This window comes from Ranitomeya variabilis, chromosome 4, assembly GCF_051348905.1.
Source record: "Ranitomeya variabilis isolate aRanVar5 chromosome 4, aRanVar5.hap1, whole genome shotgun sequence".
Taxonomy (NCBI): Eukaryota; Metazoa; Chordata; class Amphibia; order Anura; family Dendrobatidae; genus Ranitomeya; species Ranitomeya variabilis.
The window spans coordinates 579,980,948-579,995,695 of NC_135235.1; the positions used below are offsets into that span (position 1 = coordinate 579,980,948).

General features: G+C 42.0%; 1 protein-coding gene across 1 annotated transcript in view; it reads right to left on the reverse strand.

The window, feature by feature from the left end:
- OPRL1 (opioid related nociceptin receptor 1) overlaps window positions 1-14,748 on the reverse strand; it is a 155,233-nt gene that overhangs the window by 15,015 nt on the left and 125,470 nt on the right. The window contains exon 3 of the mRNA XM_077252956.1: window positions 9,397-9,752. Within this exon, the coding sequence (XP_077109071.1) occupies window positions 9,397-9,752 (356 nt within the window). The remainder of the gene's footprint in view (window positions 1-9,396; window positions 9,753-14,748) is intronic.

Below are 14,748 nucleotides of genomic sequence, written 5' to 3' on the forward strand. Positions count from 1 at the left end.
GTTTGGTTCTGGTCTTTAGTACAAAGTTCAGTTAGGGTACCAGAACTTTACTCAAACTTGAACCAGAACCCGAACCCCATTGAATTGTATAGGAACATGAACTTTGCAGCTGGAGAAAAATCTCTGTTTCTCATAAACACCTGGATTTTTGAGTCACTACATGGATACAATTCACACCTTCACCAGATGGACTCAGGATAACTAAGAACATTATTCCCACTGCTTCTCCATTTGTAAGAAAATGCCTAATTTGATTACCTTGGCTTATCTTTAGTAGGCATCACACTTTCCCACCACCCTGAGCAAATGTCCTGCTGCAGTATTCTATAAATGTTGTGCTTGTTTCTTATTAATCTATTTGTAATCTTGCCTGAAGAAGGAGCCTCTGTGCTCTGAAAGCTTGCAAACATATTATTTTCTGGCTAGCCAATAAAGTTATCACTCCTAGAATACTTCTGTCATCATTGGGCAGAAAAGTATTCACATCGACCAATATGTGGGAATCTCCTTATTAAACAGATGGAATTATGAGTTTTTTCTCTTCACATGTTCTTGAGTTTATATTGAGTTTATTAATAAACACGAACTATTGGACTTTATACATTATATCTAATTTTATGCCTAATTTGTTGAATTATACATACACTCATATGATGTAAATCTGATTGTGCTTAATAAAAAAATTTGAAATAGGGAAAAGTTGATAAAATTGGTGGAGATTTTAAGAGTTGGGACTTCCAATGACTGCAGGACCTAATGAACCTAATTGCTTCTGTGGCTCCAAATGCAAGGTTTTTCGGCTGTGGGAAACAGAAAACTAATATCATTCCTCATTCATGGATATATCACAGTCATGTTTTGTGTGGCCAGGATGGTAAAAATATACTTGGAAACATGGCGGCCATATTATTTCACTAGGGAGTTAATGACATAAAGTCGAATTAGGCCTTAAACTTTGCTTTTCTTTCCATATTACTATCCTCCTCTTACCCCATAAAGTATGTGTTAGGTGTCGAGTTCCCGCCTCTGCACAGGGGTAATCTCGAGCCATCTCCGCTGCGGTCTCCCTTTCTTCTCCAGCCGCAGTGAAGCCTGCTCAGCGGAGACGTCAGTCCCAGGATCTGACTCAGGCTGATACTGGGCAACTGGTTACTACTGTTCTTCCAGGCTCTGCCTTTGTAGCCAGCGCTGAGTAGCAGCGAGCAGATCTTTCTGGGAATAAGTCCTGCTTTTCCCATACTGGGCATGCCCATGGCACGACCTCCCATTGGAGGTCGGAGGTCACATGCACAGGTCCTGAAGTGGTTCCTGTTTGACCACTAGGAAGCTCCTTGAGTGCTAAAACTATAAAAGGTTCGCATGGCCGCACGGCCATGTGCTAGTATCAAACCTATGCTATGAGCTCAGCACCAGTGTGGTCATGGTTGTATGTGGTCAGGGTTTGGCTGAAATAAGCTGCTAGAATACCGGCACCTCCGGTGAGGAGTTTTGTGTATGTTTATTCAGGGCTGGTGTATAGCCATTAGAATTCCGGCTCCACAGGAGAGGAGTTGCTTGTGTGCTATTGTGACTGCATGACAACTGTTGGCTCTATTAGGTAGCTGTGATCTCCTGTGAGGTTAACAGGGCACGGCGTTCTCTTTTCGTAGTGAATCTGTGAAGTAACAGAGTTTGCTTATACCGCCATATAGTACCACCTGTTACTAGCAGCAGGTTCCTCTCCTGCACGGTGGACCCCGGGTTGCAAACGCACCTACTATCTCATATATACAGTACAGACCAAAAGTTTGGACACACCTCATTTAAAGATTTTTCTGTATTTTCATGACTATGAAAATTGTACATTCACACTGAAGGCATCAAAACTATGAATTAACACGTGGAATTATATACTTAACAAAAAAGTGTGAAACAACTGAAATTATGTCTTATATTCTAGGTTAAAAATAGCCACCTTTTGCTTTGATGACTGCTTTGCACACTCTTGGCATTTTCTTGATGAGCTTCAAGAGGTAGTCACCGGGAATGGTCTTCCAACAATCTTGAAGAAGTTCCCAGAGATGCTTAGCACTTGTTGGCTCTTTTACCTTCACTCTGTGGTCCAGATCACCCCAAACATCTCGATTGGGTTCAGGTCTGGTGACTGTGGAGGCCAGGTCATCTGGCGTAGCACCCCATCACTCTCCTTCTTGGTCAAATAGCCCTTACACAGCCTGGAGGTGTGTTTGGGGTCATTGTTCTGTTGAAAAATAATTGATGGTCCAACTAAATGCAAACCGGATGGAATAGCATGCCGCTGCAAGATGCTGTGGTAGCCATGCTGGTTCAGCATGCCTTCAATTTTGAAAAAATCCCTAACAGTGTCACCAGCAAAGCACCCCCACACCATCACACCTCCTCCTCCATGCTTCATGGTGGGAACCAGGCATGTAGAGTCCATCCGTTCACCTTTTCTGCGTCGCACAAAGATACAGTGGTTGGAACCAAAGATCTCAAATTTGGACTCATCAGACCAAAGCACAGATTTTCACTGGTCCAATGTCCATTCTTTGTGTTCTTTAGCCCAAACAAGTCTCTTCTGCTTGTTGCCTGTCCTTAGCAGTGGTTTCCTAGCAGCTATTTTACCATGAAGGCCTGCTGCACAAAGTCTCCTCTTAACAGTTGTTGTAGAGATGTGTCTGCTGCTAGAGCTCTGTGTGGCATTGACCTATTGACCTGGTCTCTAATCTGAGCTGCAGTTAACCTGCGATTTCTGAGGCTGGTGACTCGGATAAACTTATCCTCAGAAGCAGAGGTGACTCTTGGTCTTCCTTTCCTGGGGCGGTACTTATGTGAGTCAGTTTCTTTGTAGCACTTGTTTTTGCAACTGCACTTGGGGACACTTTCAAAGTTTTCCCAATTTTTCAGACTGACTGACCTTCATTTCTTAAAGTAATGGTGGCCACTCGTTTTTCTAACAGTGTATTCAGTAGGACTATCAGCTGTGTATCCACCAGACTTCTGCTCAACACAACTGATGATCCCAACTCCATTTATAAGGCAAGAAATCCCACTTATTAAACCTGACAGGGCACACCTGTGAAGTGAAAACCATTCCCGGTGACTACCTCTTGAAGCTCAGCATGAGAATGCCAAGAGTGTGCAAAGCAGTCATCAAAGCAAAAGGTGGCTACTTTGAAGAACCTAGAATATAAGACATAATTTCAGTTGTTTCACACTTTTTTGTTAAGTATATAATTCCACACGTGTTAATTCATAGTTTTGATGCCTTCAGTGTGAATGTACAATTTTCATAGTTATGAAAATACAAAAAAATCTTTAAATGAGAAGGTGTGTCCAAACTTTTGGTCTGTACTGTATATATTTGGTGTGTTCCGCCAACCCTAACAGTATGGGTCAGGATAAAACCTAATAAAACATCTTATCAAGAGAAACTCAGGGTCAGACCCAAGAAGAAACAACATATATTGCAGATCTACGTTTTCCAAAGTGATCTCTCACAGATCCAATCCGTAAGACATTTTTGTTTTTAACCCTTTTATACAATATTGTTTTTGCCTTGTGTGTATGTGTTTTTATTACTTAGTCTTGTCGTAACTTTTTTTAAGCCCTGTGCCTAATTTTTCATATATTAAATCTAAAATGTAATAAGTTTGTTCTTTGGTGCTCTAAATGTACCCACAAGCTCGAAGAGGGAAAATATGGCCTGGTTGTGTTACCTTTGGTATGCCAGAGTGAGAGAACTGTACCTGTCAGGTGCTTGGGAAAGTTGGCATCAAGCTGGCTGCGGCAAAAAGTCTAGAGTGAATGTGTGGACTGGCTGTGGGGTTGTGCATAGCGCCTCGCCAGCCTATTGCGATATGTGAATGGATTAGTGAGGAGCGAAGTCCCCTTTTACAATTACAATCGAGTCACGTGTGCAGCGAGTGACAAGTTTTATCACCAGTTCCTAGCATACTTCACTGCTCCTCCAACTCTGGAGGGAGATGACATCATTAAAGGTCATTTTGGCTTGGTGGCATTGTTTGTACAGGTAAGAAAATGGTGAACACTGCAGGCAGTTGTCCGCATTTGCATTCATATATTTCACCCTGCAGCAAGCACCCTGCAGTATGAGCAGAGGACATGAATTATAGATGTGACTGTAATATCACATAGCGTTCAGTGATAGGGATGTGGTGGCGTTAAACCTCGGCAGATCAGTTTCAGTAGCGTCTGCCCCCCACCTCTCTCCACTCTTTCTCTTCCTCAATCCGCTGTGCAAGCGCATTAGACAATAAGCAGCCACATTAATTGCAACTTCAGCTGAAAATAATATTGAATCATTTTGGAAAAAGAAAAAAATAATATATTTTTTTTCTCCGCAACAACATAAAAGCAGGTCATGAGTTACACTAGCCACGGATAATTATAAACTTGGCGAAACTAACCTTCTTTTCAGATAAACCTTAATTATAATAATATTTCACTGCTGGAGAGAACAAACTCACTCCGTAGATTAGGTTTAATTGCAGTAAGTCACAAACAACCCCTATTTTACTAGACTCATTAACTCTTTCATAGAACCAATGTTGGTTAATAGACAGTCACAAAGAAATCGGTAATTTCGGGTCATTAAAAATACTGCCTTTGTTGGAAATCATCTAAAATAATAGTTCAGATAAAATCTGTGACACTAATTTTCTACATATTATCAATGGAGAAACAATTATTTTTTGAACTCCAAATCCTTAAATGTCACAGGATTATATCCTGGCTGCTTGCAGCCACCACTAGGGGGAGCTTAGTGCATACAGTTTTCTTATTGAGTTCACTGCATAAGTGGAATACATATAGCTCCTACTAGTGGTAAATGCAGGCATACACAGAATTTCATCATTTTAAGGTCATCTTTAGATGTGTTCACAACTCATTCATATTCCATTATTATCAAAAGTCGACCATTATCAGTACTGGATCATGGCAGGTAAACTTCCATTTTGAAAGCTTCCTGTGTTGTTACATGACCAGTGCTGTGTGTGAAGGAGTTCATTTCAGCAGACTGTAAACTTGTAAATCATCACAAAGCATGCACTGTGTGCTGAGGATTCTCCAGTGGCGATGTCGGAAGCAGTGGGTACATGATTGCAAATATCTGATTTCCATACATGCGATCACATGCCAACTAGTGTTGAGCGATACCGTCCGATACTTGAAAGTATCGGTAAGTATCGGCCGATACCGGCAAAGTATCGGATCTAATCCGATACCGATACCCGATACCAATACAAATCAATGGGACACCAAGTATCGGACGGTATCCTGTATGGTTCCCAGGGTCTGAAGGAGAGGAAACTCTCCTTCAGGCCATGGGATCCATATCAATGTGTAAAAGAAAGAATTAAAATAAAAAATAGGGATATACTCACCCTCCGATGCAGCCTGGACTTTACCGCCGTAACCGGGAGCCGTTGTACCTAAAAATGCGCCCTTGAAGGGCCTTAGATGACGTCACGGCGCTCTGATTGGTCCGTAGCGGTCGCGTGACCGCTACGCGACCAATAACAAAGCAGTGACGTCACCTAAGGTCTTTCAAGCGCTTGAAATACCTTAGAAGACGTCCGCAGCTTCTGATTGGTCGCGTAGCGGTCGCGTGACCGCTACGCGACCAATCACAAAGCAGTGACGTCACCTAAGGTCTTTCAAGCGCTGCGTCGGAGAGGTGAGTATATCCCAATTTTTTTTTTAATTCTTTCTTTTACACATTGATATTAATCCCGATACCGATTCCCGATACCACAAAAGTATCGGATCTCGATATCGGAATTCCGATACCCGCAAGTATCGGCCGATACCCGATACTTGCGGTATCGGAATGCTCAACACTAATGCCGACTAGACTTGTCCAGCTTTGCTCAATACAAGCAAATTCAGAGAGGCAGAACACGTCTAGTCAGAATGTGGCTGGAAGAATGCACTCCTGGCATCGGCAACAGGGAATCCTCATAGTCAGTCCACACGATGTGAGGATTCACAAGCCTGCAGTCACAGACTGCCTGCATATTTGTAGATAAAGATTATGAAAATTCACCGCACACTCTTTGTGGATTATTTTTCCAAATAGCTTGCAATTTTATTCATACAATAAATCAGGGAGCATAGCAATAGCTTGACAATAACATTGGTTAACATATATATTTTTCTAAATATCCAAATAGACAGTGTATGGCAGTGGCCAACCAATGCAAAATAAGGACCCAATATGGACAAATCATCAACTGAATCTAAAAAACACAGAGAACTTATAACGATCACAAAAGTCCAGCAAATTATGAATATAAAAATTATACTTTATTAACCAATAATTGTCACGATATGGTATGAAATATCATATAAGTTTAGTTCTCTTGCTAGCATGCTGTGGGCTTAGCCCCCTCCTTGGAGTGATTCAGCAACAGCTTGTAGCTGCAAATTCCTGACTTTCCTTCTCAGAGAGTGTGGGGGTTTTATGAGAGCCAAGGTATTTACGACCGGCATTTCCTGCCGTGTAAGCTCTTGTCCAGCTATAACTAGACTAGGAACTTCTAGAATCCATGAAAGTTCTTTGTTTGGTTTTTGTAAGATATTAAGCAAACCATCTAAGTTAAGAGCACGAAAATACATATTCTTACTTCCACTCGGTGGACCTACCCATCACTCTAAACACGGGCGTCTAACTCCATCTGGTGAAGAAGTAGGGATTTCTCTGTAAATATGTATCCCAGACAGGGCATATTTGATCTCATTGGAATGCCCACAATAATCCGAGATGAATGCTGGGTGTGATATGATAATGACATGTTTTGTAGCGGAGTTTTAGAAATTAGATATAGGTTAGGGAAAAGTTACTTAACTGAAGAGGTAGGAGGGACGAGGTGATCCAACCCCTTTCTGGGATGTTACAGGCTCCAGCTATAACTGTCTGCCCAGATCCCCAGCTCAGTCTTCTTGTCTTTTCCTGGAGAGCCCTGAGCACGTCCAATGAGCTGGGACGTATGGTTGCCTGCAATGCTTTGAACAACTGTAAGTGTTATTTCTCATGTTATTCCCTGTTTTTTTTATATAATTACCTTGTACATATTTGCAATTGTCTCTTTTGTAACATCCTTGTAAAATAACTTTTTATAAACACTGCCTAAAAATCATTTATGGGGTATAATATTTAATACTAGTTCGTTCTTCCTGCCCTAAACCGTACCCTGTCTCTGAAGGGAATTACGCTACTGTTTTGGGTTAGCTTCGGACCCGTTTAATCGAAGCTGGTGGCGGCACTACCGTGTGCAGGCCTTTGGGTGACATTGCAGTGACTGCGGCATTGATAATTATTGTTCCTGCCTGAGTGGGAGTAGTTTATCGCGTCGCTGCCGCGTGCCCAATAGCCAGTACATAGCAGGCAGCATTTCTGGCGACTAATTACCCTAGGTGCAGTACCTAATCTGACCTGACAGAAAGGGGGGCGCCAGAGAGCTGCAAGGTTTAAGTGGAACTGTAAGCGGGATATACACAAATCCCTGCAGTTCATGGTATATTGAAGAGCAGTGGGATACCTAAAATAAGCCCCTGCTGTAAACTAAGCGGTCCCTAGCCTTGTGTGTGTTTTTTCCATCACATTGTGGCAGTGGAGGGATAACTAAGATAAGCCCCCCTGCACGTGTGATAGCCGTCTGTTGGTCTAAAGTCACCCCAATCCGTGACATATTGGTGGCAGCGGCTAAGGGATCGTGACAATAATACAAAAAATGCAGGGGATATTACAGTAACTGTGAAACACACATGAAAAACACTTGGGGGCTAGCAAGACCCAGAGGACCAGAATCCAGGTATTATAAATGTAGTATTGAAAGCTGGCATCACAAAGGAAAGGGAGTATAAAATAAACAGCCTTGCATAATAACACCATACAACAGTATTGTTGGGGTACATATACAACAGTCTATCATCATAGCATCATACATTTAAAACTGTTGTGCAGTATATATGTCCCCATAAGCAGCGACATCACTGCTCATCAGTATATCAATGACTGATTTAATCAGATAACAGGTTGCATGGCCACAACACATTGACATTGCTAGAGTGCTAAGGTATAAATCAGAAGTGATGCACAATCGATTATATACATAGTTTCCAAAATTACCTATCAGATGTTAAAGTTGATGGCCCAGAATGTCCAGCTGTCTGCCCCGACGCACGTTTCAGATGGCACCTTCATCAGTTTTAAATGTATGATGCTATGATGCTAGACTGTTGTACAGTATATGTACCCCTACAATATTGTTGTATGGTGTTATTATGCAAGGGTGTTTATTTTATACTCCCTTTCCTTTGTGATGCCAGCTTTCAATACTACATTTATAATACCTGGATTCTGGTCCTCTGGGTCTTGCTAGCACCCAAGTGTTTTTCATGAGTGTTTCACAGTTACTGTAATATCCCCTGCATTTTTTGTATTATTGGTTAATAAACTATAATTTTTATACTCATAATTTGCTGGACTTTTGTGATCTTTATAAGTTATCTGTGTTTTTTAATAAATCAGGGAGCGTAACAGAATTGTGCAGTGGAAGCCATTATGTTAACAAAACAACAATGTTTTGGTTCCTCCAGAGCCTTTATCACAGAATGACTTAATCCAATGCCAAGAGGCACCAGAACTTGGCGCGGGAGTGCCGCTGCATACACTGATAGCCTAAGAGCCTCACTTCCTTTGTGTGGGGACAGGATAAACCCAAAAGGACTATCATTTCTATATAGCCTGTACTGGGCATTACAGGGACTTCTATCCCTCTACACTGCATTCTTCCTCTTGGCATTGGATTAAGCGATTCTGTGATAAAGGCTCCGGAGGAGCCGAAACCTTGTTGTTTTGTTAATATAATTGCTTCCACTGCCCAATTCTGTTACGCTCCCTGATTTATTGTATGAATAAAATTGCAAGCTATTTGGAAAAATAATCCACAAAGAGTGTGCGGTGAATTTTCATAATCTATGCTTAGGACCTTTGGTCCATTACACCAGCACCTCGTGATTTTTGGGCTGAGTGCATGCTAAAAATTAATTTCTATATTTGTAGATAAAGGCCGGACAACCATTTTAAGCCAGTCCTCTACTTAGCATATGTATTGGTCATAATAGAAAAGGGGTTTTCCTTAGCCAGCCCCCTTAACACACAGCGCCAATAAAGTGCCAAAACAAGAATCTATGAAAAAAACCTTATAGTATAGCTGCCAGGATACAGGATCTATTTCATTTTCAACACATTTTTGTTTCATTTTTGAACATATCTTAAGATCATTTTCTGACCAATTCCTTTAACTCCAACAGCAGTATCTGGGATAATAATAACATCTTATCTTTCCAAATTACCTCCATACTGACCTTCATTATCCATTTCTGCTGATCCCATGACCATAACAGGGACCCCAATGAAGGAGGCCAGAATCCAGATACAGACATTGACAACTTTTGCTTTGTGCGGTGTGCGGATGTCAAGGGCTTTGACAGGATGACAAATGGCAATGTACCGGTCCACGCTCATCATGGTCAGTGTAAAGGTGCTGGTGAACATGTTGTAGTAATCGATAGCGATGGCAATCTTACAGAGAGCGTTGCCGAAGGGCCAGATTCCCATGATAATGTCCGTCCCTTGGAATGGGAGCGTTATCAACACTAAGGCATCGGCCAAGGCCAGGTTATAGATGTAGATGTTGGTGGCGGTTTTCATCTTCGTATACCTGAAATTAACCAAAAGATGTGTTACTAGGTGCAATGGTTTATACAGAAAATGTAGTATCGCAGAAACCAGTCACAACCCAGAGTTCTGGCATGTATCCAAATAAAGCTTCATTAGTGGAAGCTTCAATTTATAGATAACATAGAAGGATCTTTTATATAAGATAATGTGTTTCAAAGTTGTACTGACGTCTTTATCAAGTCAGAAAACACGACAGATGACCTGTCATTTTTTTTTACTTGATAAAGATGCCGGTACAGTTTTGAAACGCATTGTCGTATATAAAAGAACCTTCTTCGTTATCTCCTTGCAGCAAGAACTCGTTTTCCATCAGCGCAGCCTATTTTTATAAGTGTTTTTTATTCCTTTTATGAACATTTTATCTTGGAATCCCTCTCCAGCCACGAGGCAGCAGCAGGTGCACTCTTTTGAGTGCGCTTTCCCCACAGCTCCTACTATCAATTTATAGGTAGACACCGGAAGATCTAACAATTGTTCTTTCTAGGACATAAAGGGGTTGCCCACTACTGGACAACCACTTATTAATGGCCATAGGAAGATAAACCAAGAAATATGACACCTTTCGGACCGGCGCTGGTATTCTGTGCTCATTGTTGCATCCCCTGCCGGTCTGCTAGCTTCTTCCGCTCAGGAGAAATCGGTGCCAGTCTGAGAGGTGAGTATCAATTTCTATTTTTCACCTCCTTTTGCCAGGACGCCCCCTGAGGAAGTGTGGACGAAACGCACGTCGGGGTGTAGGAACGAGTACACGGACATCACGCACCATGTAAGTTAGTTATTTTCGATTTACACACTGGAGCTTTAGCTAATACAGTAGGTGCCTTTATGCATGAAGGGCATTAATTTATAGCTTGCATATGTTTACATAGCAATTGATAGTTTGGTTATAAATAACCCAGCACTATGGCACTTTATGTGGATATCCTAGCAATGGATGGCTACATTGCTTTTTGCTTAAAGCCCAAGTTTTAGTGTGTTCATTGTTATTTAGGATTACTGCAGGTGTTTTTTGTTGATAGTCCTTGTTATTTGTGTTCCTTACATTGGAGGTAATTCTTTTTATGATAAATTGTTAGTGTATTTTATGTGATTATTCAATAAAATTAATTATGATGTGGAATAATTTTGTGCATTGTGTAATATGTCATCTTTCGCTTTATATAAGTGGATAGTGGCTGATTTTTGATTATGGTAGTTTATTTATAGCACAATGATAATTTTGGGATAACACAACTGTTTGATTTAACCCCTTTAACAAAGCAAACTAAAACTGACCATACATGACAGATAGCTGTAAGACCATATGGCTATCTAATCCAATCCAACCTCCATACTCAGCTGAGTATCTAGAGAGAAGGAAGTAATGGAGGCATGGCCAGACCAGACACCTTTGGTAGCAATTTATCTTCCCTAGAAATAAAGGGAAGCCATGCCCGATCCTTAATTCCCCCAATATCATTTGTCAGAGACGAGTAGGCACACCCTCATGTATATTAGATGTATGGACAGCCAAATTGAAAATGGCAGATTTGGCTGACATTATTTAACAATTAAGGTCAGGCAGGATAGATGATAATTTCGTAATTACCGGAGGACTGTCAATTAAGACCATCATTATTCCCGAATATGGGGCCCAAAAGACCCTTGTGTGAATCAATCGATAGTAAGCATGTGTAGCCAATGCTACATTAACTGTCCAGAGGAGTTACAGACCCTCACTATGGCTGCATTCACACAATGGACTTTGGGCCCAATGCGGGTCTCCGCAGCCAGACCTCCAGTAATGATACATTTATCACCAATCCTATGATTAAGGGATACATTTTATTTATAGGACAACCCCATTAAAGGGAAAGGTGCCGTGATTTTTATTTTTGTATTAATAATTATTGATTACATAATGAATTATTTTTAATACAAAATTAAATGCACTGGTTTAAAAAAAATGTTTAAATTATTATTTTATGCCGCCATTGAGGGCTGCCATTTTCATTTTCTGGTGAGTAAGTGTCTGAGCACAACACATAAGCGGTTGGTGTCTGACCACATCTCCTACACTGTGGCTGCCTCCAGCTTTGACCTTGTCACTCCTCCAGGGCTGCCCAGTCTACAGCTGTTGGAGGAGATGGGTGCCATTTTGTTTAAGCCGCAGCTAAGCTATGAGCTAGAATTTCCTCCCATCACCGATCACAGTGCTCAGCACTCTGATTAAAACATTAATACTTTCAAGCTTTTGAATTGTAAAATAAAAATATTGTGGGCATATTCCCTTTAACTCTGTAGAACAATGTATCACTACTTTCTGAGCTGAGCACAGACGAGACTAAATTAAACTATACCAAAAGTAAATGTTGGGGACACGATTCAGAGCCTTCTAGGGATGAGCCAACACATAAAACCTGTTGCCAGAGTTTTCAGTTCCATGCGTCCGGATTAAAGATTTCTGCCTTGGCAGGACTGTCTGCCACACGTACGTAATACACATCCAGGACTGCACCGAGGAGCTTTGCATTTTATAGGATTAGTTCTACGTAGTGTTGAATAGCTCAGCGGGGAACTTTTATCATCAGATTTCGGTTTCTCACTGCATTCAATGGTGGAACGACTTTCTATTATATTAGCTGCTGAATTTTATCAGAGAGATATATGACATATCACAGGTCAGTGTGTCATGTAATACACGGTGGCTCAGTGGTTAGCACTGTTGCTTTGCAGCACTGGGACCCTGGGCTCAAATCCCACCAAGGACAACATCGGTTTGCATGGGCTTCCTATGGGTTTTCTGGTTTCCTTTACACTCCAAAGACATACTAATAGGGAATTTAGATTGTGAGTCCCAAAGGGGACAGTGATGATAATGTCTGTAAAGCGCTGTGGAAATTAATGCCGCTATATAAAAAAAATATAAATAATACTGTGTCTTACTGCTGCCTTTGCATAAGTCCGATGCTGCCCCCTTAGCCTCAGTTGGGCACATATTATACAGAACATTTGTCTGATGTGAAATGATTCATATAAAATAATTCACCAGTTATATATACAGCAGGTGAAATAAGTGTTGGATAAGTCAACAATTCTCTAAGTACCGTATATATATTTCTAAAGGTGCTATTGACACTTACAGTACATCACAAAAGTGAGTACACCGCTCAAATGTTTGTAAGTATTTTATTATATGTTTTCATGGGACAACACTGAAGATATGACACTTTAATACAATGTAGTCAGTGTTACAGCTTGTATAACAGTGTAAATTTGGTGTGCCCTTTAAATAACTCAACACACAGCCACGCAGCAAAAGTGAGTACACCCCTAAGTGAAAATGGCCAAATTGTGCCCAATTTGCTATTTTCCCTTGCCGGTGTCATGTGACTTATTAATGTTACAAGGTCTGAGGTGTGAATGTGGAGCAGGTGTGTTAAATTTGGTGTTATCACAATCACACTCTCTCATATTGGTCACTAGAAGTTTAATATGGCCGCACCTCGTGACAAAGAACTCTGAGGATCTGGAAAAAAATTGTTGATGTACATAAAGATTGCCTAAGGTATAAGATGATTGCAAATACCCTGAAAATAAGCTGCAGTACTGTGGCCAAGACCATGCAGCAGTTTAACAAGACAAGTTTTCACTCAGAACAGGCTTCGTCATGGTCGACCAAGAAGTTTAGTGCACGTGCTCAGTGTCATATCCAGAGGCTGTCATTTCAAAATATACGTATGAGTGCTGCCAGCATTGCTGCAGATGTTAAATGGATGGGAGGTCAGCCTGTCAGTACTCAGACCATAAGCCACACAAACTGCATCAAATTGGTCTGCATTGCTGTCGCCTCTTCTAATGATGATGCACAAAAATGCCCGCAGTTTGCTAAAGACAAGCAGACTAAGGATATAGATTACTTGAACCAAGTCCTATGGTCTGATGAGACCAAGAAAAACTTATTTGTTTCAGATAGTGTCAAGCGTTTGTGGCAGCAACCAGGTGAGGAGAACAAAGACAACTGTGTCTTACCTACAGTCAAGCATGGTGGTGGGAGTGCCATGGTTTGCTGCTGCATGAGTGCTGCCAGTTGTGAGGAACTATAGTTTATTGAAGGAACCATGAATGCCAACATGTACTGTGATATACTGAAGCAGAGCATGATCCCCTCACTTCGGAAACTAGGCTGCAGGGCAGTATTCCAACATCATAACAATCACAAACACACCTCCAAGACAACCACTCCTTGCTAAAGAATCTGAGGATAAAGGTGCTGGACTGGCCATGCCAGTCTCCAGACTTAAACCGTATTGAGCATCTGTGGGGCATCCTCAAAGTGAAGGTGGCGAAGCGCAAGTGTAGCGCCCCCACTGCCGCAGGGCCGAGGGGTACCCGGTACCGGGCCTCTGAGTCTCTGTTCTGGGGTTGTCACGGTGGCTAGACCCGGTCCGTGACCCTGCTGAGGGGCGTACAATGAAGGTGGAGGTATGGGATGTCGTTATGGTGCGGTGAAGTGGCGGTCGCGGTAAATAACGAGGACACCAGGTTGCAGTCTCTTTACCTCTTTACTGAAGGCTTCAGGATCCTCAATCCGGAATACGGTTAACCGGGCTGCGCAAGCCTGGCCGGTCCAATGGCACATCCAGAGCTCCCTTTGCAGGTGGAAATCTGTGCCTACCTTCTAGCGCTTGTGTTGTGGTCCTCCCCTGCTGTGCTTACGGGATAGTCCCCACAACTGTTGTGTCTGTTTCTCGTGTTCCCTCACAACTCGATTCTGATGTTCTTCCACGTCCCCCAGATCTTATGGTTAGGACGCACCCGTATGACGGGGAGGCTCGGAGCTCTTCCGGGACTCTAGCGTCGCCCCACTCCTGTTGTTACCCCCCTGTGTCTTCCTAGGTCAATTGGGTGAGACAGCCCGCCTATAACTGACTGTCCTGCCGTAGGTTTGAAGTTTGGCCTGGAGCTCTATACTTCCTCGGCGTTCCGGCCACCGG